This window comes from Neopsephotus bourkii, unplaced genomic scaffold (genome assembly GCF_033783945.1).
Source record: "Neopsephotus bourkii isolate Nb327-2 ecotype Australia unplaced genomic scaffold, CSIRO-AGI_Nbou_v1 NB_620, whole genome shotgun sequence".
NCBI lineage: Eukaryota > Metazoa > Chordata > Aves > Psittaciformes > Psittacidae > Neopsephotus > Neopsephotus bourkii.
The window spans coordinates 826,194-850,935 of NW_026901120.1; the positions used below are offsets into that span (position 1 = coordinate 826,194).

The 24,742-nt window shown below is 42.4% G+C and overlaps 1 protein-coding gene across 6 annotated transcripts in view; it reads right to left on the minus strand.

The window, feature by feature from the left end:
* Positions 1 to 7,527: 7,527 nt before the first annotated feature.
* Positions 7,528 to 24,742, minus strand: part of LOC133211566 (core histone macro-H2A.1) — a 35,146-nt gene continuing 17,931 nt past the window's right edge. For 2 of the 6 annotated variants that reach the window (XM_061352021.1, XM_061352020.1), the window contains exons 5-8: positions 19,117 to 19,207; positions 15,182 to 15,271; positions 12,592 to 12,766; positions 7,528 to 8,278 (exon numbers count right to left, since the gene is read on the minus strand). In XM_061352021.1, coding sequence (XP_061208005.1) covers positions 8,113 to 8,278; positions 12,592 to 12,766; positions 15,182 to 15,271; positions 19,117 to 19,207 — 522 coding nt within the window. In that variant the 3' untranslated portion in view covers positions 7,528 to 8,112. Of the gene's footprint in view, positions 8,279 to 12,591; positions 12,767 to 15,181; positions 15,272 to 15,739; positions 15,842 to 19,116; positions 19,208 to 20,678; positions 20,779 to 24,742 lie in introns of those variants that run through there. The other 4 variants (XM_061352019.1, XM_061352017.1, XR_009725234.1 and 1 more) reach the window with 3 other exon arrangements.

Sequence of the window (24,742 nt, forward strand, 5' to 3'; positions counted from 1 at the left end):
ATTTGGCAGTGTTAGGTTAATGGCTGGACTTGATCATAAAGGTCTTTTCCAACCTAAATGATTCTATAATTCTGTATGATGCCAGAGGACTAAAATACTTCTAATTTTCCCTCAGGAATCTTAGCAGAGTCCATGGCCATGTCCTCAGGGATGTTCCAAGCATGGACCCACACCTAGGCAGTGCCTTTGGTGGTGGTGGGGTTCTCCTGGGAATGCTCCTTGGGGACTAAGAGGGCTTTTCAAGCTATTCTGGCCTTGTCCTCTCCAACCTCAGTGAGTAAAGGTGCAGCATCCTTGTGTGCAGAGCTGTGATAGGTTTGGGAAATACAGTGTTCCTTGCAATGAGAAGGGAAGGGAAGGAGTGTGAACCCTACAAAGGGAAAGAAGGGCGAAGGCAGGCAGGAGGGAAGGGTGGATGGGTGATTCCTGGTGGTTAAAGCTTCCTGGAGGCAACCCCAGTCCCTGGGCAGAACCTGCCTGGCTGCTCCTTCCACTGGTGCTGCTTGTGCACAGCAGATGCTTTGGCACAACCAAGGATAACACAAAGAAATGCCCACCATCAATCAGGCTTTGCTTCTTGAGCCACTGGGAATTTGTACCTGGAGAGGCTGAGGAGCTGGTCCTGCTTTTAGTGCTGTGTCCAGCTGAGTGTGGTCAGACAGACAAGAGGGGACCGGTCCAAGGAAGCTGGCTTCTTCCAGTGATTCCCACAGTGCAGAACCCTGATATTGAAGGATGTCAGCAGGCTAACCCACACCTATTCCACTTAATACAGCTTGTTGCTGGGATCCATGGATGTATCTCCCCAGGTTTAAGGCACAGCAGTGAATTAAGCAGCAGAAAAAGAAGGCAGAATAAAACCCTTTCCTAAGCTGGGCTCTTGAAGAACATGTTAAGTATAACATTAAGTTATGTAAGTATAATGTTAAGTACAACATTAGCATTATGTGGCTTTATTATGGACATGTATCCACTTGGATTTCAAGGCCAGTGGTTGGATGGTGGGAAGGGGAGAAGGGAAAGCATCTCTTTTCCTGTGTCAGTACAAAGGGTGATGAATGACACCAGGAACAGCTGCAGTGCACTTGAAACCATGGGCAACCAGCTGATTCCTGCTGTGCTTCCCAGCCAGCAGGCACCACCTGAGACCTGCCAGGTAAAAACCAGGCTCTGTGCTTTGTCCGAGTCATTACAGCCCCACTTGGAGAGCAAAAAGCAATGAACAAGCTTTGCTTCATTGCTTAAAGAGCTGCTCCAGAGGGGAAGAAATACCTGGAAGAAATGTTTCAGTCCAAGGTAATATTTGCTTGGCTGCTTAAAACTCTGTGAAATGCCCCACAGGTCGCGAGCCATCCATCCTGCTGTGTGTTCCCCTTTAAGAAGGTGCTTGTAAGTACTACTGGAACACATGTGGGATGAGGGGTTGCCATGGCAAACAGGTCTTGGCACTATTTGAGACCGGGTTTTATTGCAGGGCAGAATAAATAAGCATGTTAAAGCCACATACAGTAACTTGTTGGCACATACATTAATGCTCCCAAGGGCTGCAGTAACTTAAGCACCCTCCCTTTAAATGTTTTTCAGTGTTTTTTCTCTTTTATTGACTACATGCATTTAGCATTAGGGTGAGGAATGCCCCATTTCCACCCCCTTTTGAAGTGAGTGATCGAGGCAAAAAAGGGAGACTGTCTAATGAATCAGAAAGGGGCATTGTGCACGGACAAGAGGGGCAGTTTTCCCATTCCTGACATACATGAGGATAAGGCAGTGTGAGAGCTGGCCCTGCACTAAATCCTGACTTCAGATGGAGCAGATTGGCCTGTTTGTGTTTCTGATGGCGCCTGAAGAACCAGCAAGAGTTTCACACCGTTTGCTGCTGCCTCTTTCATGCCAAGCCCGTCTCCTACCACATCACAGCAGCGAGCTGGTTACTCCGGCTTTAGTCCTCTTAGGAACCACTTGTTCTGTGCCCAGTTTGGCTTCCCAGTTCACACCAGTGAGTCCTGTTGGGTCCGGAAACACTCCCAGCTTTGAGGAAGTGTTGCAGGGAGGCAAGAGGCAAATCTGTGCCTGGTTGTGGTGCTCTTAAAGGTGAACATCAGTTACACTTGATAATGAAAGCTCCGGTTTAAGAAGAGCTATTGGTGTATCAGGCTGGGCTTTACTAGCTCGGAGGGTGCGGAGCCGTGTGGGAGGTGTGACACTGGCTCCCTCTTCTGTGGGAAGCGGTAACTTCCCTGCTTTGGAGAACGTTGAAGTTGTCAACACAGGCCAAGCACAGTCTCCCCCATCCCCTTCCACTTTGGGTCACCAGTACAGAGCGCATCAGTGCGGATGTGGTCAGATAACACCGCTGGAGGGCGAGTGGTCCAGTTGCATCCTCTCCGGCGGAGCAGAGGATGGCTGAGGCTGTCAGTAATTGATTTCTGTTCAAAAACTAAGGAACTGGGGAGTGGATGGACCTGATTCTGCCCGGTTTGTTGGTGAGAAAGTGACTTGGGAGGAAAATCTGGTTTTACTGGTTTATTAGGAAGAGCATCCTCCCTGTGAGGGTGCTGAGGCGCTGGCACAGGGTGCCCAGAGAAGCTGTGGCTGCCCCATCCCTGGCAGTGCTCAAGGCCAGGCTGGACACAGGGGCTTGGAGCATCCTGCTCCAGTGGAAGGGGTCCCTGCCCGTGGCAGGGGTTGGAACTGGATAAGCTTTAAGGTCCCCTCAACCCAAACCAGTTTATGATAATCTCTATGGTTTCACGATGAAAGCTGTAATGTATTTTGCCTTTTGTCTCGCTGCAAGGCTTAGGCCAATCATCAGAGCTACTTGTTCCTCCTAAACCTTCCTGTGTGCTTGGCAATCACTGAAGCTGGCTCAGGCCTGTGAAATGGGGAAGGAAACAGCAGCTTATTTCATGAGACATACACGTTTAATACTGCACACTGATAGCTTCATTATGAATTGCAATTTGCTGAATGAGAGAGCTCACAAGGGAGGGACAGTGCCTGGAGAGAGAAGAAAGAAGAAGAGGGAGGTGATTTTATGTCTGCAAAGGTGTCTCCCGGGTATAACCGGAGTTGAAGACCTACCATTTCCTTCCAGCTGTTTGGATTTGCTGGCAATTAAAGCCTAGTGGAGCTGTCAGGGCTGTTGACAAATATATTATAAGCAACTTAGGTTAAGTGAGAGTTACTCAGAATTAATCCATCCCTGCACACAGCTCCTGTTTCACTTCAGAGGAATGCGCTAGGAGGAAATCGTACGCTCCTGGCCACATTCGGAGAGCCTCCTCAAGGTGGAAACTTGCAAATAGGGCTACTGTAGTATGTAATGAGAAGCTGCAGGGCTTTCAATTATCCCCCATAGTCTGTCTCCTTGCAACTTGACTGACAGTTAATTATGCTGGTGCCATTTTTTTTGGCAGTGGAATTTAATCTCCCAGATGGGAAGCGAATCAATCTGCCCATCGCTGCAGCTGAGGCATACTTTGGCTCAACTTTAATTTATTCTCCTAAGCCCAAGAAGGCTCTCGTCGTTTCAAGGTACAAGAATATCACATTTCTGCTGTTAACCAGGCTGGTGGAAGAGTTGGGATTTCATAGGCTACGCTGGGAAACGTTGCTGCTCCTTCCTCTGCGTTTGGAACCAGTGCATCCTGTCCCCTTGATTCCTGTTTGTGGAGGCTGACAGGGAAGAAGCATTCATGAGCAGGTTGCTAGTGATAATGGTTAAACATGAGTTGTGGAGGCATTAAGTAGGATTCTATGGAGGAATGAACTAAATCTCTGAAGAACTTGACATGAGAAGGAGTCGGTGGCAATTTTCAAGCACTTTAGCCAGTGTGCAATAGCCCGGCTCCCCTTGGGTTTCATGTCAGGGATAGGGAAACAATCCTCTACTTACCTGTACTCTTCAGGCCTATCAATTATGCTGCTCTCTCCGAGCTGCTGTTACAACTTTAGGCATTACTGTTCTCTCTAAAACCATCGCAGAGCAGCGTATGTGACTGGTTGCCACCGGCTACAGACCTGAGCCTCAAGTACTCGGGCACCTGCAGCTCCTGTCAGTGGCAATTTTTTCAGGCTAGAAAACCTGATTTTAGCTAGGATCAAGGGGAAAGGAGCTCACAAGAGCATGGTGTTAATGAGTGCTGGGAAATCAGAGCCTTGTTGTTCTGCAGACTTCTGTTTGGTTTATTGCTGTTTCAGGCTGGTATGGTACTGATGCTTTTCCCTTTTAGGATACTTTGATTTCTTAATCTGTTGGGCTATTTGATGCGTTTTTGGAGCATTTACAAATGGAAAGGTTCCCAATTCCCCTTTTTACTGGAAAAGGCATTTCTAAGAGTGTTTTGCTTATACCTAATGAGTCTTACTCTCTCACACTTGTACAAAAATACAGCTGTTTTACTGACTCTTCCTTAGTACATTTGGAGGCTGAAGTGTTACAGGCCCTCTTACCTCTAGCTCTTAATACCCATATTCATATTATGCTTATTATGTTGCTGCTGCTCCTAATAAACCCTTGAATGACACTTTAATTATCATGAAATCTTGTACATGGAAGCATTTGTTCATGATGAATCTCTGGAGAACAGATGTTGTGATGCTGTCCCATCACTGCTGTGCCGTGGGATGTATTTATGCAGTGTGGTACTTGAGGCAGCCTGTGTGATGGCCTCGCAGTCTGCAGCAGGGAGATCAGGCAGTAGATGATTAGAGCACTAGTTAGTCTGTAGGAAGAGTGATCAATACCTGGGGAAATCTGGGGCAGGATCAACTGCAATTCCTTTGGAAAGGAAAGTCCTCTGTGCCTTAATATGTTTGAGGTTATAAATGCTGTTTAAGGCTGCACGTATTTTGTTGAAAGTGTGCATGTAGCACATGGGAATTCAAATCACCTGTAAATCACCAGCAAAATGGAGCATCATGAACCCCATCACTGCCACCAGACATTCAGACTTACCATTTTGGTAAATTCAGGGTTACATCAGCCCATGGCAAAGCTTGGCACATCAGCACAGGTAGGTGGCCAAACAAGGACCAACCCCAACAGAAACTATGGAAGTATGGTTAAGACTTTTCCCAGTTCCATCCCTGTTTGTGGCCTGGGGTCCCTGTTTCCCCATGCTTTCAGATGAGCAGGCAACAACCAGCAGCACTGGCCTGCACTCCTTACATTGGAGACTTAGGTCTTCAATGGTACATATTGCCATCAGGTTATAACTTCTAGGATGATTAAGAACAAAACTGAACATCCGAGAGGTTGATGCAGCAAGGAGCTGAAGGAAAAGCAGTGGGGTTTGTTACTGGATCTTTAATGAATTGTGAAGTCTGGAGGGCTGATTTCAGTGGGATGTAACATGAGGCTGAAAGTTTCACCTGTCCATCAGCACACTAACCAGCCAGCAGCCTCATCTGCATTACTGCTAGCAAATAATCCACCCTTCCCAAATTGTTTCAGGCAAGTAAAGGTTACGCAAATGTTGTTCATTGCTCCCATTTTCAGGATTAAAGGAAGGACTTCAGGGGAGCAAGGATTCAGAGAGCTACAGCATGGTTATTAGCTCTCTTCTTGAGGGGGGGGAAATGACCCCCAAACTTAGGGTTTTGCTTGCTTCCTCTCTAGGGCACAACCAGGCTTCTGCTGGGAGCTAATTGCAGCTACACCCAGCCTGGCAACCAGGCCATGAAGAGGGCAGGGTAATTACACATCTCACACAGGCTGACAGCTCAGGGTGAGGGGAGCTTCAGGAGGATGATGGGCTGTAAAATCAGAGGGAGCTTCTAAAGTTACCCAATTTGGTGCACCCTAAGGACAGCATTACAATGAATTTTTGTACTGTGGAAACAGTTGACGGGATGTGGGGAGAGCAGGATTTGAAACTGGGAGCTGAAAATGCTGTTGGCCATAAAATGCTTTTCACCTTTTAAAGTATTGAAACACTTAAAAAACTGTATATTTTAACTACTATTTTCAGGTAAGATCCATAAAGGACTTACCAGTAAGAAAACAAGCTGCAAAGGCATTTTAACTGGGGTTTTGTTGGATGTGGCAATCCCAAAGAACAATTAGTATATTTCATTTGCAGCTGGAGCTTGCACATGTATCTGTGACAAGCAAAAGGCAAGAGAGATTCCTAAAGCAATGTTGTCCTGGCTGCAGTGCATGTTAGGAGGAATGCCTTCTCTTGTTTCCCTTGTTATGCATGTAACATGGTATAACACTTTTCAGGGTTTTGAATAACCTACTTGGGCTGTCCTGTGTGGCTGAGTTTGAGTGTGTTCTGGGATCTCTGCCTTTCCTGACAGAGCCTGCTGGATCCTGGAACAGAAGAGGCTTCTTCAGGCTGTGGGGAAGGCAGGTGAGCACTGATGCAGAGGCAAGGCCAGACTGGCTCACCCTCTGTGTACAGTGACTGTACACAGGAGCAAAACATGGGCCACAGTTACCAGTTAGGATGAGAAGAGAGACTTCCTGGAAGTGGTTGGGCTGTGGTCTGGCCCACCATGGGATGGCAATGAAGCATCTTCCTTGGTGAAGGTGTTGTGAGGAGTCCTTGCTAAATGATTTTTGGTTGCACAGGGTTATATATTAGCTATAGAGTAAACTCTACAGTGCAAAGAGATTGAGAGCTGTAACCTGTACACACATTTTGATGCACATGCTCTTTCTGTGTTAAAAATCCCCTTCTGTGCTAAAAACATTAGGGCCCTTCTCCCACCAAGTGTTCCCTGATCAGTTCTGCTTTATTTTCCAATCCTTTTAGTGACACCTAGTGCGACCTGTGGGAAGTGCAAGTTTCAGTTTTCCTCACAGGACCCCATGCCACTGCAGTAACACACTTCAAAATCAAACCGAAGTCCTCAAGCTACACAGCTTTAGTATTTGGTATTCCTGAGCTGACTGAACAGTCAGTTGGCTTCGGTCCACTCATTCCTGAGTGGCTGTGAAATCTCCTTCATCAATGATGAAGTCTTCCACAGAGATGGAAAACGTGGGCCTCCTACCTCAAAAGCAGGCTAAAGACTTCAAAGGAAGAGCTTCCTCCTCTGAGTGAGCATTCCCAGGCAATGGCTTTTGGAAGTGCAACCTCTTCTTTCTCACAAAACTAAGTGGCTTCTGTACGAGTTTATGTTGGTATGGATTTCAGCTGTGTGAATGATACAGCAACCAATACAAACTGGGCTCATAAATGCTTGGAAAAAAATGCAGAATGGCTTCAAACAGGCCAATATTAAATGGCTGGAACTAGTTCAAAATTCCTAGGCCTTGCTTGGGCTAAAAGGCTTCAACCTCCTAAACTAAACCACCCCTGAAGTCAGACGCTGAACAGAAGGATCCAAAGCACCAAGTGGAGAAAGCCCTGACCAGAGCATCTCTGAGCATCCATGGGTCTAGCCAGCCCAGGTAAAAGGCTCAGCATCACCACACACATTTCCAGACCACCAGTTCTGATCTGTCCCTCTCACAACTAACTCTCCACTTTGAAAACAAAGGCTTCAGGTCAAAATTAATCCAAGTACACCACCAGCACCAGTTCAAACATTTTACTAAATCAATTCACACAATCTCAAAATTGTAAATATAATTAAGGACAACAGGGTTTCTGCATCTGGGTTTTTTCTCTTCCAGGTTTCTCATTAAGACAATAAACAAACACAAATTAGGTTTATAGCATCTGTTCTTTTAAAAAACTGAAAGGAACGCCACTCGATGTATCGATAAAGCACCACAACACAGTTACAAAATAGGGTTGGCCTGTTTCTGTCACAAGTAAAAGACTACGTACTCCTACCAGCTTCCTGCCTCAATCCAGACTTCATTAAAATAAAACTATAAAATCTCCTAGATTACACTAAGGTCAGACGATGCCTGGTATACAGTGCATTAACAGCAGTAATGCCAACTATCAGTGCCAACAGAAAACAGTTTAGAAAGTAAAAACAAACAAACAAAAAAACCCCAAACAAAATAAAAACCGACAAAAATCCACCTTTATTCCCCTAGATGAGCAAAATTCAAAATAAGGGGTGCTCTGCTCCACAATGAGTTAAGGATCTGGGGAGGATGAGGGGTAGAAGAAGGGGTGGGAGGGCTGGTACTGCAGCTTTCCAGGCTTAGTTGGCATCTAGTTTGGCCATTTCCTGCACGTAGATCCCTATACTCTCGCTGTCAAAGAGCACAAAGTACACAGTCTTGATTGAAGAGGACATTGTTGACACGAAGTAGCTGGAGATGGCTTTCAGGATCAGTTGAGCAGCCGTTTGCTTTGGGAAACCATTTCTAGGAGAGACAAAAAGAAGAAAGGAAAATCAGGACTTGCTGCCCCAGCTTTGGATGGTGCAGCCTTGCAGGGAATGTGCCAACTTCTCTCTATGGCTGCATGGTAAATACCACTGCAAGGCTCAGCGGTTACAGCCTGGTTTAGAAGCTGCAAACTTGTTTGCTTACACTTATAATATTCAAAATTCCCCAAATATGGATATAGAATCTACACACTTCAATGGGTTCAACCATACAGTATCTGATGGGTCAGTTACTCTCATTTAACAGACAGGTAAACCAACAGCCTGAAGGGGTCAGGAAGCAGCTATATATATCAGGGCTGCAGAGTCAAGCCTGCCCTGAAAGCAAACCAACCATTAAAGAAGAATAAAAAGGGACAGAGAACTTGATAAAGAAAATGGAGCATGAAAATAGAGGGTACAAAATGGTTTTACCACCGCTAATGGTTAATAATAGAGCACAGCATTTTAAGAGTTACTTGTGCAGCCTTGCTGCAAGCTGGAAAGGAAGAGAGTGAGTTCTAGTAGTTTGGTAGTAAGAAACAACTCTGGCAGCACCCTGAATCACTTCAAATGTGGTAACACAAGTAAAGCAGCCTGAGTGATGCGGAGAGCCTCCTGGGTCACATCAAGCGTTGTCTGGATGGATCAGTCTAACTTTACTGGGGTTGGGAAGCAGAAGTACCTGTGTCAGGTCTGACCTAAGGGACGTAGTGGCTTTTCTCTAAGCCAGCCTCACATCACTTCCAACACTCCTTACATCCTTTTTAATTACAGGCTGATTCAATGTAAGTGCAGTCCTAAAGAAAAGATCTTGAAAGCTATCTGCTTCATATTAGCTGCAGAGATCTGAAAACCAGAGGCCTTTCTACTCCTCCAGTTCCTGCATCCTCTTGGAGAAGCCACAGCCACACAGAATAACCCTCGCTGCTTTCCTAGAGGACAAAACTCTGCATGACTGAATTTCAAAGCTCACTGCCCAATTTGGGACCACTTCTCACAAGCTTTCTCACATTTTTATCCAGCAGCCCTTGTCCAAAAGTTTTATCTAATCTTAGACAGGTCAAGCACAGGTAGAACGGTCTGAACAAAGCCATGACTTGAACTCTAAGTTTTATAGGTCACAGCAAACTCCTAGTAACTACACTGAATGAGGTCAAAAGCTCTGATGCTGCATTACCCATGAAGTACTGCTGCCCACCGACTGGGGTTTCACTGCAGTCCAAGTCCTAAGTGCTCCCCAAACCACAGTGAAGCATGATGCAGTAACCAGCCCAAAGGAGATGGGACACAACCACTGTTATGAGTGGGACCCAAACAGAATCAGAATGAGCCCACTGAACATCTACTGGCTCCTCATGCACTTATAGATCCACAGTGGTCAATACTCCCCATTATAAAGTGTGTAGTATTAATACTGATTCACAGATTACACAAGTGGCTGAGTTTCTCAGAGTTTCCTCAGCAATTCCAAGAAGCTGGGCTAAATCCACCTCTGGCACTAACAGGCACCACATCGCTTAGCATTTGCTCACTGAAGCACCACACTGATCATAAATGCTGTTGTACTCTCCTTCTCATTACATGCTGCAAGACACAAAATGAGAAAGGCAACCGGCTGTGTCATGGCCCACTTACTGCACATTACTTTACCATAAAATATACTCCGAGAGCAATGCTGTAGTAGTGCTGCCTGTAATGTGATATTATACCTGCTGCCTGAAGATAATGCTTGTTATATTTCAAAAATTATGTCATGAAATAGCTCATGCTATTTCTTTCTTTTCTGAAAATGACAATTTATCTTTGACTGAAGAAGGGGGGGGGGGAGGGGGAAGGCAAAAGGCATTGTGAAAAACCCTTGTACTCTTCCAAAGCCAAATGAGCTGGTCAGGGAAAATCAGCTGGGTGACAAGTTAATCAACTGAGAGCATAGTTTTGACATAGGAGCTGCTTCCTGCTGTCAGCTTACCTAGAGAACAAGACACAGACTCGGCATGCCTCCACAGCTGATCACTTGCTAGTTACTTATGAATGCTGCATCCTGGCAAATACTGAACAGATCTTCAAGGAATTGTGCTCCTGAGCAGGAATTGTCACGCAGGCCAGTATCAAAACCAGGGTATGCACTGCTATTGAATCGCTCACAGAGGACACAAGTCATCCAACTGCCACTTCAGCGTGGTGACCACAGGGCAAGTGAAAGAGCAGCAGCCTGGTCAGAAGGAGGCGTGCACATGGGGAAGCCAACAGCGCAAATTGTTTAGGACCACACTCCCAAAAGAGAGACTAGAAAAACGAGAAGGAAGGTGCTGACCATGTGGCCATGTGTGGGCTGCAAGGAACAGAAGCCTCTTGCACTGATCTAGTGGTCCGAGTTAAATTCCTACAAAAAGGCAGTGTGAGGCTTTACCAAGCTAGTGTCAATTCAGATCAAAGTCAGAGCCTCAGGATGAAATCCCTACTCCAACGATGGTTTTACATTCAATCCCTAACTCTCCCTTTTCTCCTGCTGGCCCTACCAGACTGAACTCCAGGCTACCTCTGCACCGCACCCAACTTGTGCTTTCCACAAGTTGGCCATAGCTGAGCATCTGGCCCACTGAACGCTACAAGTATGTGATTTTATTTCCCCCCGTGATTTATTTGAACTGCCCTCATGTAATCCCATTCCTCAACTATAAAAGAGAATGAAACTGTTTATGTGGGTTTATTGGGTGATGTCTGCTTGACAGATGTCTGTACTAGAGCAGCTGCATACATGTGGTGTCTCTGGCATTTGCTGTCTTTAAAAGCTTGACTTTTATTTTTCTTTTAATGCGTCTGACTTCATAAAGACAAGTCAAGAGCATTGTCAGAATATATTATGTTCTCTCCAAATTTAATTTATGCTTAAGTATCTCTAATTAAGAGGAAAAAGAAAACACAAAACCTCATCTATTTCTCAAGGCCTTTTGATTCCTCTCCATCGTTTAAAAGCACCACTTCAACTGGCTTGAGCGAGAACGATGTGCACATGCCAAGTGGAGGACTTCGCCTCAGATCTTGCCTGTCAGTAATCAGGTTTCATAACAGAATGTGAATCTAATGATTGTTCGGGGTTTCATCATCTTCCAATACCAATCAACCACTTCACAATGAGGGTTGGGAATGATTCTTCCCTGGGAGCTCTCCAGGAAAGACAGGGAAGATAATTTACATAGTCTTGCTTTTAGATAACCAATTCCATAGTTGCTCTACAGGCTGTGGAGGAATAGAGTTTCTCCCCAAAGTAATTCAAAGCTTCTCTTTGTACTGACTAGCCCATGAACCTCACAGCTAATTCAACAGGTTAGTACAAACCCTCTGCTATACTCCTGTTGCACAAGGTTTGCTCCTGTTATCCTCTTAAAAAGACTCATGGAAATGAACCTTATTTGGAGCTTTGACTCACACAAGTTGTTTAAATTCATTATCCTTACTTATCATATGAAACTTCTACTTCTTTATTGCCATTCACCCAAAAGCTCAAATAGCACTTTCTGTTCTAATCCACGGAACAGGCAGGAATTAATCCAGTGCTGCAACACGGAACAATGGGAAGAATATTCTTCCTGTACCTCAGCCAACTTCTTTCATGGCAAATTCAAAGGGGGCAGTTGTTCAGGGTTAAATCCACAACCATGCTGTTCAGCCTAGAGTTGGCCTCATACGGAACCATCATTAAAGTCCAAGTGCTCCCTCCCCACCCCAAACCCAAGAGCCTCAGATTAACAGCATAGCCCACACCCAGACTCCGCAGGCACAGAGCATCTTGTACAAAGCCAGAGGACCTTAACTTTAGACTTTGGCTTTCAAAGACCACACCTTGAGAACCAAGGAATTTCAGGTTTGCTGCATAAATGAACACTAAGTCACATCTTCTGGCTATCCTAGGACATACATTGCGGTAAGTTTAATTATGCACCAGAACTAGGTAAAATAGACCCCTTCATGTCCTCCTCTACATCCCAATTTATATGAACTATTTGTCTGGAAAAAAAAAATATCTCTTTTAGTATCCTGTTTAGAAGTTTATTTTGTGCTATTTAACCTATTTGCATGCTTTAAGATTCTGCAGGGATTACTATGAGACCTGTAGCGTTCATACTGTAGGCTCCACACACAGCTTCAACCAACCTAGAAGAAGCATTTCATTTAGGGAACAGATTTAAACAAAGAATAAAGTCAGCATTGTACCAGTGGGTTTGTACACGAGAAGGGACTGCAACATACGAGATGGCACTTAGAAAACATGACCTATTTGGCACTGTGTTTGTGTAACAGCCTTACCTGCCACTGCCAATTGAAGGAAACGCAATTGATTTCAGCTTCTTTTCATCAGCCAGAGCCAAGCAGTTCTTCACCGTCTTTTCCAGCAGCTCCTCGCATTTGTCTGAGCCCCAGCCTGGGCTATTACAGTGGATCACAAATTTCGCAGGCAATCCATGGCCAGCACTGACAACAGCTAGTAAAAACCGAAAGTGAAACATAATTGTTTTCTTCTCCTTAGGATTAAAAGAGTGCAAATGTGATTAAAATCACAAACAACCGACAGACATTCCTTTAGCCCCGGTGAATGTTTTAGATTACAAATCACACAGCCTTAAAATATAACAACATGATTACAGAGACTTTGTATTTTCCATTTCCAGCTGCACTCTGCTGTGGCAATTTATAAATCATAGCTATAATCGAGCTTATTTTCGAGAGAGCAAGAATTCATGGCTGACATCAAAGGAAACATTTAAATTGGGGTTTGTGCAAACCTGTGCAATGTGGAAGGAAAAAGGCAGTGATCTTTTAGAAGCTAAACCTGTTCAAGGGATGATCTTGCTTTGGTTCAGTTTATTGCAGAGCAATAAGTGGACAGACACATAAAGACTTGTGAGACCTTCAGCTAAATACAATTTGTTTAGGTTGTATGTAAAAAGAAACCACGCTACTCACAAGAACATACACTGAACCTTCACAAAGAGTCAGGCTCCTAACACGCTTTGGGATATAATTATACACAGCCACAAAAGCATAGGGATAAAATAGCAGTTTATGCCTTCAAAAACAATAGTAAAAATGGCAGTAATTTTTAAAAATAATAAAAACTAAAGAGGTTTGTAAAGGTGCTTAGAGGGCAGAAACCCTCCACTCCATTCTGGAATGTTTATGAGGCATTTTGTTATTTAAGTGTAGTAGAAAAAACTCCTTGGAGCACAACCATCACATATGGATACTATCCTATAGCTGCTGCAGGAAAGAGAATAAATAGACTTTGTCATATGGCATTCTGACTGGAGGTGAATCAGAAGAGTGTGTTCTTAAGGACAAAGAAAGCATGAGCATTTCTGTTCTGATGGGTTTGCAGATCCCCAACATGTCGAACAGCCTTACTGTTAGGCAATGTTAATTTGTCATAATGTGCAACCAAAATGTTGGCAGATTCAGAATACATCATAAATCCCAGGAAAAAAAAAATCTATTAAAAGCAGCTGACATATCTCTAGTCAGATGTGAAATGTGGATAATAACTTCATCCTGCAATAATAAAACACTGTATTCACACACATCACCAACTTCACTATTTCTCAGGGACTGTTTTCTGGGGTTGTCATTAATTAACTCATTGGGATGCTGTTGAGGACAACTGTTCATTACCAAGAGCACTTGTCCCTTAATACAAATGCAAATGCTCTAAAAGGGGAAGTTATGCTTCTGCTGTAAAAAGAGACAAGCATGCAAGCATTCTGTGCTGGCTACAGTTACATTCCCACTAAGAATCCTGATTATTGGTGGATTAAAGGGATATCTATATAATTGAGAAGTCTGAAAACTGGGTATCCATATGACTGAGAAGCTGACGTGTATCCAACTCTTCTCTAGTCCTCCTACAAGTCCCTGCCACCCAGTTTCTCACGGTGCAGTGTAGAGCTCCCCATGGGGTAAGATTGCCAAGCAGCTTTCACATCTGGGGGAACTTTCCTCTCCAACTTGCAACCTATTTGTAAGCAGCTGGATCTGGGCTGATAAGGAATGTTGTACAGAAGAAAAAAAATAAATAACTGGTTCTACAAACTTCTGCAGGACAAAAATTCCAAGCAAAATGTATTAAAAATTTTAAAAAGCCAGGGGAAAAATAACGCCAACTCGATGCATTAAGCACCAGAAGTAAACAGTTGTAATTTTTCCTGTCAGAGCTGAAGCCTTACATCTCCCCTTCAGCTTTAGTTAGAATTCGTTTACAAAACTGCGCACACTGTATTTATTTTTATAGCATAAACACAGATGGCAGAATCAGCCTCCTATATGAACAACATGTATCAGCAATTTCACAGATGGTGTAAAATTATATATCGCCATTACCACACTTTATTACTCATATAGTACATTTTTCTCAGATATTACATAAATTTTGATAACTAGGCATCAAAAAGTCGTAAGCTTTTATAGTGATGATTTTGGCACTGACTAACCCAAGTGCCCAAGCAGATGCTGAAGTTTAAGCATGTGCTGAAGTTCAGTGAAAGTGGGCAGCATTTCAGCAAAGCAGTGTTTAACGGAGTTGGACTCCACTGGTCTGAAAAATGAGTTTCATGAACTGCTTTTCTTAATAATCAGTGTTCACTGTGTGTGTGTGTATACCTGTTAAGAGACTGCTCTTACTAGGAGTATCACACCACTTTCCCGGTAATGGTGACTTAAGATGAAACATGTGTATATTAACTTTGGAGAATAGAAATACCACATAAGCCATAAAATCTGCGTGCAAACAGTAGCATCCCAAGCATTGTATTAGTGCACTAGTAGGAGCTCTGCTGTCTGAATGTTGCAGACAGTGAAGCCAGTGCCTGTGTGTTTTGGCTGCATGCTCCCGAGCGCAGATCCTCACCTCCAGCTATGTCCAATGGCCCATTCTTTTTGCGGAGCTCAATGACAGCTTCCACAAACTCCTTGCCGCCTTTCTTTTCCAAAGTGCTCCCTGAACAGAGAATGGTTATTTTACTCATCTGATCCCAGTTTCCACAGCAAACATGTGACTCATCATTATTTTATGACATTCCTCTAGAGTTTTCTACCCAAACATTTTTTTTTTGGGGACTGCAAAGTAAGATCTAAACCTTTTGGGACTTGAGAATTAGCTACTCATTAAAAACAACAACAACAATAACAGAAAGTAAAAACCAAAAGAGACAACCCTAACAACCCAAAAACCTCACATTGGTTTATCCCTTGCTAACATTCTCCGATTTCAATGTCAAAATATCTGACATGACATCCCTACCTCCTTCCTTACCACCAGCATCTGTTAGGGTGCAATGTTCCAGCAGGATGTGCTAACTCAAGAGTGGTTGAAGGTTCATAATTCCTTCCCCTAAGATTCATTTTCCCCTCTCTCTTACAAATTGCTTTAAAGAGCCATTTGCCACAATAAGAATTTGAAACTCACCTGTTCTTGGTCCCTGACCCCAACAGGTGGCACCAGGAATGAAACAGTCTCGTGAGTGCAGCGGGCTGCTTTACTTGGTAACTGCCCAGCTTGTTGAGCCACCTTTAACCAAGAGGAAGAGCCTCAGAAATAAGGAGAATCTCTAAGGAACATATTCCTCCAATGAACTTCTCTAGCTACAGCTAAGGAGCTGGACAACGCCATTCTGGGAGGAGAAGAGCTGTGCAGTGTTTCGGGGCAACCAAAATGTATGCTGTTTACAAAGGCAGTCCATCACTAAATGGTTTAGATCTTATTTTGCAGCTGTAGTTGTAAATATTAATGTATAAAAAAGAAAGCATTTTCCTAACTACATAAGCATCCCACATAATTTTGCACTGTGCATATTACTTATAGAGGTAGATAATGCAAAAAGCAGTGATATTTCATGAAGGCTCTGATTTATTACTTCGAAAACTGATTTCCATCAATTCAGAACTAGGAACTATAAAGATCTAGACATTCATTTGGTGAAACCCCTTACTTTCACTGATAAAGAAAGAAAACAAACGCATTTTCTGATGGAAGTGCACATACTATATGCTCAAGGAAGCAGAGCCCTTCCTCCAAGAGTCTGTTTACTAAATACGGTTATAGCTCTGAGTACTAAGAGGACTGAAAGATGCTTTTGTTTTGACACCATTGCTAAATTTCTTCCAAACCAGATATTAAATATTGGAAACAATGCATTCAAAAACTGACTCTGCAGCCCTGCCTCTATTTTGCTATTGGGAGGTTCTTGTTTTTTGAGGTACAAAAGCTGAGGACAATTATAAAGTGTCTGTCCTTCTTTCCTTTTGCCTTTTTTCATAGCCATTTCATATTGGGTGCTTGCCAAAAGCTGGATTGTGAGGTCAGACTGTGGAGGTCAGAGTGTGATTTGCTTTTTGTGCTCATTTAAGCTTTTTCATAGAAATACTTCAGTCTAACCTTATTCATAATCCTAAGAATTTTCTGAAGCTCCAAGTTACCCATCCCCGTGCAGCTCGGATCTCACAAATCTCTTAGGAAAGGCAGTAACTGCTCTTTCTGTAGCAGCAAAGTGTCTTAGGAGAGTGCTAAGGAAAGAGATCCACACCAGCACGGAGGTGCCTGGATATGTGCTGCCCTTCCAAGGCAGGGACGTGCCGGGCAGCACGAAGCCCTTTGCTGAACCAGCCTGATGCAGCAGTCTTACGCAATCACTCTGACAGAGAGGGGATGGGGAGGGAAAGCAGCAGTCTTCCATTCTAGTTATATCCCTGTTGTATGTATTTCCATACCATTCCTATTTATATTTGCTTATATTCCAGTTATATTCCCCTTGAGTCCATGAACTCAGATCAGTCCAAAACCCCATGACATGCATAATCCTTAATTTCTCTTGTTTCAAGGGGAAACATAATTAAGCCTTGCACAGAACCCAGGAACAGAAAAGATCTATTAAGTAGGTCATTTCTTTGCCATTGCAAAGCTGTTGCACATTTAATGGAATTTAGCCTAGTTTGGTTTAATTCAATCCAGAAGGATCAGCTTTTTCCCTTCTACTGGGAATTAATTCATAATTAAAAGCAATGAGCAACACTGTCAGTCTATTTCACTGAGCTCTCTGCTTGCAGATCTGGTCTACAGAAGAGCAAAAGCAGTGTTTGGTATGACTCAGTAAGGTTTTCTGCATTTACTCCTCAATTATGTTCTCTTTCTGATTAATAGCAAGGGTTTATATTGAAATTATATTTCAGAACCATGTTGTAAATTAGCTTCATCTGGGAAAGGACAGACTGTAGTTAAGCATTTTCCACTACATTAGCAAGTTTCTTGATGGAAGTCTTGCTTCACAGCTTCAAGGTTAGTAGCTTATTTGCTCACAGGCATAAATATGTGTCACTCCCATGAGAATAAGATCATTATCTCATGCTTTCCAAGCAGGCATTGGTATCAGTGTTGAAAACAGCGTTAGCAGAAATTTAGGCTCTAAAATTCTCAGGATAAAACCCCGGTACATTTAAATTGTTAGGGGAAAAAAAACCAACAGAAATGAAAAATAATTAAAAAAAATTTAGATGGGGAAAAGTTAATCATTGGAAGCTAAGCATTTGTGCACTTCTATTCTTTCTTACAGCAGTCAGAGGCAACAGGAACCTACGCTAAGGAATGAACAGTACAGCTTCGAGAGACAATTTTCTCTGTAGGGTAGCAAAGCATTTCTTTGTCAAAGAGTAGGAGGCACATGAGCTAAATGGGTCTGACTTTAGAAAGTTAGAACTTTAGACAGTTCTAGACTTTAGCAGTGAATGCTTCAGGTACAGGGTATTATGACACTTATTTCAATGTCTTTGCATGATGTTTAGCCAGCCAAGTCACAGCTGTTCCTGCCCAACAGGCCATACAGAGCTACATTAATCTACATGTTACTTGGAAAGTAGCCCCTTTGGAAAAAGCAGGAGTTGTGGGCCATGCCAGCTCTGTGGCAGGACATGTGTTCCTTTAACCAGGTACTGAAACAGGGCTGCAGGCGTGGAAGCAGACCATTCATATAGCGATGATAAGGTTAAGGTGAGATGTAGAGCAGAGCCTGGCAGCTTAAGCATGGTGGGTTATCACCTTTACCAGTAATGCCACATTCAGCCCAAATGCTGATTTCCCTTCTCAAATTACCAAGGCAGTTCAGTTAAATTACTGCTACCCTTTCAGAAAGTCCTTCAAAATACCATACGTAGAGCGGTGTGTTACTAAAGAAGGAGTTACTCAGGGGACACTGGAGATACTGAATTGAGATGTCATGTTTTCTATCATGCCTTCTCTCATCAATGTAGCTTATGGGACTGGCTGCCTGAAAAACATATGTACCATCACTACCTGTGTGCTTGTGTGTCTGAGGACTGTTGACTGGGCTATGGATATAATCAGTCCATAAAACACAAGAAAACTAACCTTGGAGTTCAGAAAATATGCATGGGTTAGATCCAGCATGTCAGATGTGAACATCTGAAACTTGGCATGGAGAAGGTGTACTGGTTAGAAGTCTATAGATCAAGACTCAAACCACATTCAAAACAGGCACTTAACATGTCAAACAATGTGGTAATTCATTTTCCTTGGTCACAGGGCTGCACTGAACATACTGTTCCTGCACTGCAAATTTTGCCGGTGCAATCTATTGTTACTTCTGAAAAGTCTGATTTGGTGATAAAACCCAAAAATGCCTACTGAGTTTGCAATTCTTCCTTTCTTTTCGTATCAGTCAGGACTGCTGGAAGTGAGAAATGAATGCAAATCTGCATAGCTACAACAAGCTTGTGGCTGCTGATTGACCATGCACACACATACAAACTCCGCAGCACTGAACTTGCCATTACCTACTTCACCACCGGTGTAGAAGTCAGAGTTTGTCGGGTGAACGACAGCATCACTGTCGATCGTGGCAATGTCAGCCTGTACAACTTGCAACTACAACAGGTAAACAGATGTATATCAACCACGTTGGACAGAGACCCAGCACAGGCTCTACATTTACACATGTACCAACGTCCATATTTTCCTACCTTTACATCTCCAAACCTTGCGCCAAAGGAGTATGCTGAGTTGTGTGTGCAGGTGTGTGTAGAGAAAGGGGTGTAGGGAACAGGAGGAGGAATATTGAGTATGACATGATCAAATAAATGTTAAAATGACAAGTCAGAGCAATCACATGAGATCATTTCCAAAGCTTTAAAATCAGCTAATACCCCATTTCACTTGGCAGTAACCTAGAACAACCAGTTCCCCACAGAGCATGACACTAAAATATGGAATCTGTTTAAAAAAAAGAAATTCAGGATCATCAAGCCAAACAAAATAACTAGTTTCTCCATTTTGTCAGCATCAATAAGCTGACAGGCACTAAGCTTCATATGGATAGGATGCATCGTTTTGATTCTATAAATGACAGTCTCCTTCACATGGAGGAAACTGTATCTGCAGACAGGGTTAGACTGAATGGGCTTTAAAAAACAGAAACGCTTGTTCTTATATTTTAAAGGCTGAGACACATTTTCTAGTTATGTGTTGAATGGCTGAGACACTTGTAAAAATGTACATATTTCTGGGAAAGGCTGATTTAAATCTTTTCCTTGTTAAATTACTGTGTACGTTCCCATAGGAAACACAGTAGTAGAAGAATTACAGGGTGTATTCCATTAAGGAAGTTTAAAACCAAGACAGCAGCAGGTGTACTCAAATAAGAAAGGAATGCAGTACTTAATGCATGGCAGTTAATCTTTCTTTAACTTTTCCTGAAGAACAGACTTCTGCTGAAGAAGGATTTACTTATTTTTCAATATAGAACAAGACAGAAGCTTTAGAAGCCATACATCATCTACGATAGTATCTACGAGTTCAGTGTTGGTATAACATCAGTATTCGTTTTCAGCTGAATGGAAGTGTCAAGGAGTAATTGAAGTGTAATGGAAATAAACTATTTGACTGAATTAAACATGAAATTGAGGTAGGAAAGATTTGGGAATAGTTAATTATTTAATCAATCCTCTTTAGAAATATTTATGCCTACTTTGAGTATTAGAAGAAAAAATCCCAGATTGCAGTGAGAATGGAGAAACTGCTTATTTTGAAAACAACCTGACAAAGAAGTATTTTAGTCCTCAAAGTATCCAAATAAGAAACCCCCCAAAATAGCTAACAGTCACATATGATCATTATGGAAAAGAATTTATGAGTTTTGCTTTCACAGAAATCAAGACTAGCAATTGCTGCGAGTAATCAGATTTGGTGAAAAAGGATTTTGAATGTAGTTCTTCAACAAAACAGAACCTGCAGGATTTGAATTTCTGCTCTTTTTAAATATAGGAAGCCCTAGAGAGTAAATTCTGGGTTCCATAATTTCCATGTGACCATTAGTTGTGTCAACCCATGCCCCATTTACCTAGGTCATCTTTAAGGTCAATGTCAGCATTGGTAGGATTGATAATGGCCTCCACCTCGAAGCCGGCTAAATTACTGATTTCACTGTGAATAAGGTTCAGCTGAAAAGAAAAGCATGAGGTGGGAAATAACAGGACAGCTGGGAAATCACAGAGAAGCTGCAGAAAAGTGAGCTTTGCAACACAGATGGAGATAGCATCACTGCAAACAAATATGCAAAATAAAAGGCAGGTCATAAAGGAGGGTTATTATCCAAATAAAATTCAAACACAAGACTCAAACATTGTTCACACTGGGGCAGGGGGGGACATAAAGGTACCTACTAACAAGGTCTAGTTTGACTTTATGCTGACCACTATCTGGGATTGTTATAAGAGGGTATTTGTTTCTCCTCTAAGTATAGATGAAGGACACCCTGACCACTTCTTTAAGTACCAATTACAGGAATGTGCCATGATTCTCGGGCACTGAAACTTGGATAAAAGATGCTGCTCCTCCTCCTCCTTTAAGCCAGTAAACTTGAGAAAGCACATGTGTCTCCAGCAATCCCTCCAGCCTAACAAGGGGATGTGTTCCCTTATGAGTGGTCAACACATTCTGTATTGCAGCATTTCAGTTTTCATTTACATTTTCATCTACACTCTTTGGGAAGGGCTGGGGGTGTCCCATAAGCAGACACTATTATGTGCTTACTGCTGCTAGGTTTTATTTTATTTGCTTCATTTCCTTCTGTCAGTTATGAAAACAGCGATTTTGCTCCCATCCATTAATGCTCATGAGCTTCTCCCACTAACACCATGTATTTCAAGCATGGCTTTCATTTTCTGTCTGAACTGCTACAAAATTGGAAGGATTTCTCATGGGCACACAGTAAATTGAGGAAGTCAGCACAGATAATGTATTAGGAAAATATTCTTCCCTGTGAGGGTGCTGAGGCGCTGGCACAGGGTGTCCAGAGAAGCTGTGGCTGCCCCATCCCTGGCAGTGCTCAAGGCCAGGTTGGACACAGGGGCTTGGAGCAAGCTGCTCCAGTGGAAGGGGTCCCTGCCCATGGCAGGGGGGTGGAACTGGATGAGCTTTAAGGTCCCTTCCAGGCTAAACCATTCTATGATATCTCACATCTGTACTACCTGTTTTTAAAAGTATAAAAAGAATTAATGAAATATGAGGAAGTGCAGATTTCAACTTCTAACAACACATTTTGAGCACGACTTAACAAAATATTGTATAAAATAAGAAGTCAGTGAAAAAGTCAGACCAGCAATGGTAACAAACTGATCCTGCCATGTCCTTCTAGTAAGAATGTTTATTTGAAAGTAGTTAGAGGTGTAAAGTGACAGCACAGCTTGCTTCCTACTGATAGTAGAGAAAGTTCTCATTCATTTATTCAAGCCTTGAAGCCAACTGTAGCTAAAGCCAGGCTTTCCTTCCAATCCCAAACCCACCAGGTTCAGCCTCTGAAGTGTAACATTCAGGCACAGTTATTTATCTCATCAATAATAATTTTGTCTCTTGGTTTGTATTCCATGTTCTATAAAATGAACTCTTCAAATCTCCTCCTTGTGTCCCTTAGTTTATTAATAGGGAATATGAACTAATTCATGAAACCAGTACAAATGAATGGGTCATTTAAGGAGGCCAACATCCATGTATTTAAGTTTTATGAATAAATTGTTTCCATTTCATTCATGTGATTATATGAATTGACCTTCTTTCTCTTCTTAAAAGCCTGCAATTTCATGTAATTTGCAGATGGTGCTTGACTAAACTATGGTCCCTCAAAATAGGGTTATTTTGGCTAAAAATGAGTGTAATTCAGCCTTGCTTTAAGTATGGGTCTGTTGAGGAATTTGTAATAAAATCTAAGCAGGCTTGCTTTCCAAATAGCTCAGAATCCTTTAATATTTCACACATGGTGACTTATTCATACTGGAGTTTGAGTCTTGAGTTTGACTACAAGCAACTGCTGTTTAAAAAATAAAGTCAAATCAAATCAAACCAAAATGTTAAAAAAAAAAAAACTTGATGAATTTTGAAATTAGAAAAAAAAAAGAAAAAAAAAACGACAAAACACATGCACACACCAAAAGACTGTTTTGTGGGGAGTTCAGTATGTTCCTAAGCATGTTTTGTTCATTTAGGTGATGCTCTGTTTCCTATGTTCTACAAGTTTATGCTCCAGAATACTGGCTGCAGAGCATTTTGGTTTCAGACCTCTAACCTGTCTCTGTGCCTACTAATATATGGGATTTACATAGTCACTAGATGGCAATTAAAGTTGCAGTTTAACAATAACATCAAAACGCTTTAAAAGCTGCCCATCCCTGACAGCCTCTGTTGGCAGCTAAACTTTGCATTCACTGTTCAATGCAGTGCTAGTGATTGCCCAAAGCAAAACACCCCAGAAGTTTTCCTATAGAATTAAATCCTCCAGTGGGTTATTGCTCAGTTTTACTACCCAGTAGTATGAAGCATGTATTAAGACAGAATTGATCCCCCCTAAAGAGCCACTTAAAACCATATAAACAGGCATGACTTGCACATACATGTGCAGCAAAGAATGGATGTAACCTTAGGTAGCATTTAAATCAAATGTTAGATAAAATGCAGGTGGTACTTAGCAGATCCATGTGTATTCTCTGGGCCAAGCCTTGCGTTTCTTATTTCAAACAAATAACCTTCCAAGTCTTGGGAGTGTTTCTGGTACAAGTTTCATACAGAAACTGAAGATGCCTGTTGCAGACAACAAGCTGAGGAGCTTGGAAATTCCAAACCCTAATGCTTAGGCTTGAGGCCTTACAACTCTGCCTCTACTCTGTAATTGTCTCAGGAAAAACAAACTAGCTGATGTCAGAACATCATGTTTCCATCGGGACATCACTCGTAGATGTGCAATCATTTACCTATTAGCTAGATTTTAACGCTTAGTGTGGCACTAATGTACTTCTAAAGGTGTAGCTGAAGGGTTTGTTGCCCTTTCCCGACCTCTAAGAGCTTCTAGCTGAATGTCAGCAAGATTTAATGATTTCATGTCAAGATTTAATGCAGTAACTACATCCTAAAAACCGCATAATACCCAGGTTTGCAGCATTCTCATTTGTGTTTTCAGTAATTAAATCTGGGGATATTAGAAACATGAAGAACTACTCTTGCAAATAAAACCCTTCCCTTCTGCAAGCTTGGAGCCAAGATTTTTCCCATTAAACACTTCTGAATGACGCGATCCTAAGGATTACTTTCTCCTTTCTCTGCATTAAGTCCATTATTTCCTGTTCTAGCAGGCACTGGTTTTGCAGACCAAAGAGACACGCTGTAAAGGTGTCCAAAGATGTCACATGAGGTCCAAAAGGCACAGATTAGTTGTCTGGCTGGGTTTTTCAGCCTCAGGTTTCTGTGTTGCACTGCATTTTATTAAGAACACACAGAACACGAAAATCTGTATGTACAAACTTGAGAGAAATCAAGTAACTGTGACTAATATGAGTGGGTTTGCTTTTCAAATGGAAAAGCTCAAGGTGTTTTATCATATTAAGCTTTCCTACCATCACTGTGAAGAGTATCTCCAAGTGTGTCTCCACCATGCAAATGTGGAAGGCAACAGAGGGAGATGATTTACAGTACCTCTGACTTGGCCAAAACCAGAAGCCAGAGTCATGGTTTCCAGGCCTCCAGCTGAACCTGAACACACTATCCTCCCTACCCAAGAAACCAGTGTATTTCTCCTTGCCTCAAAATGCTGTTTAAAGGAGTGCAGGCTCTGCTGAACAGAAGGAAGGTCCTCCCCTTCTGCCCTCATGCTTTCCAAACAAGCAACACACACACATCTAAGGAATCAAACTGCAACTCTACTGTCTGCAATCACTACTGACAAAATTCTTAGTTCATTATGTTGATGAATACCTGGTGGCATTCATTTAAGGCAACCCTAACAAATGTGATTTTTTTTGCTGTTAAGCATCAGACTTAAATTTAGATAACTAGTTTAAGAACCAAATATTACCTTTTTAAACAGCAATTGCATGTAGAAATGACTAAGCAGAAACATTTATCTGATTAGATGCCACT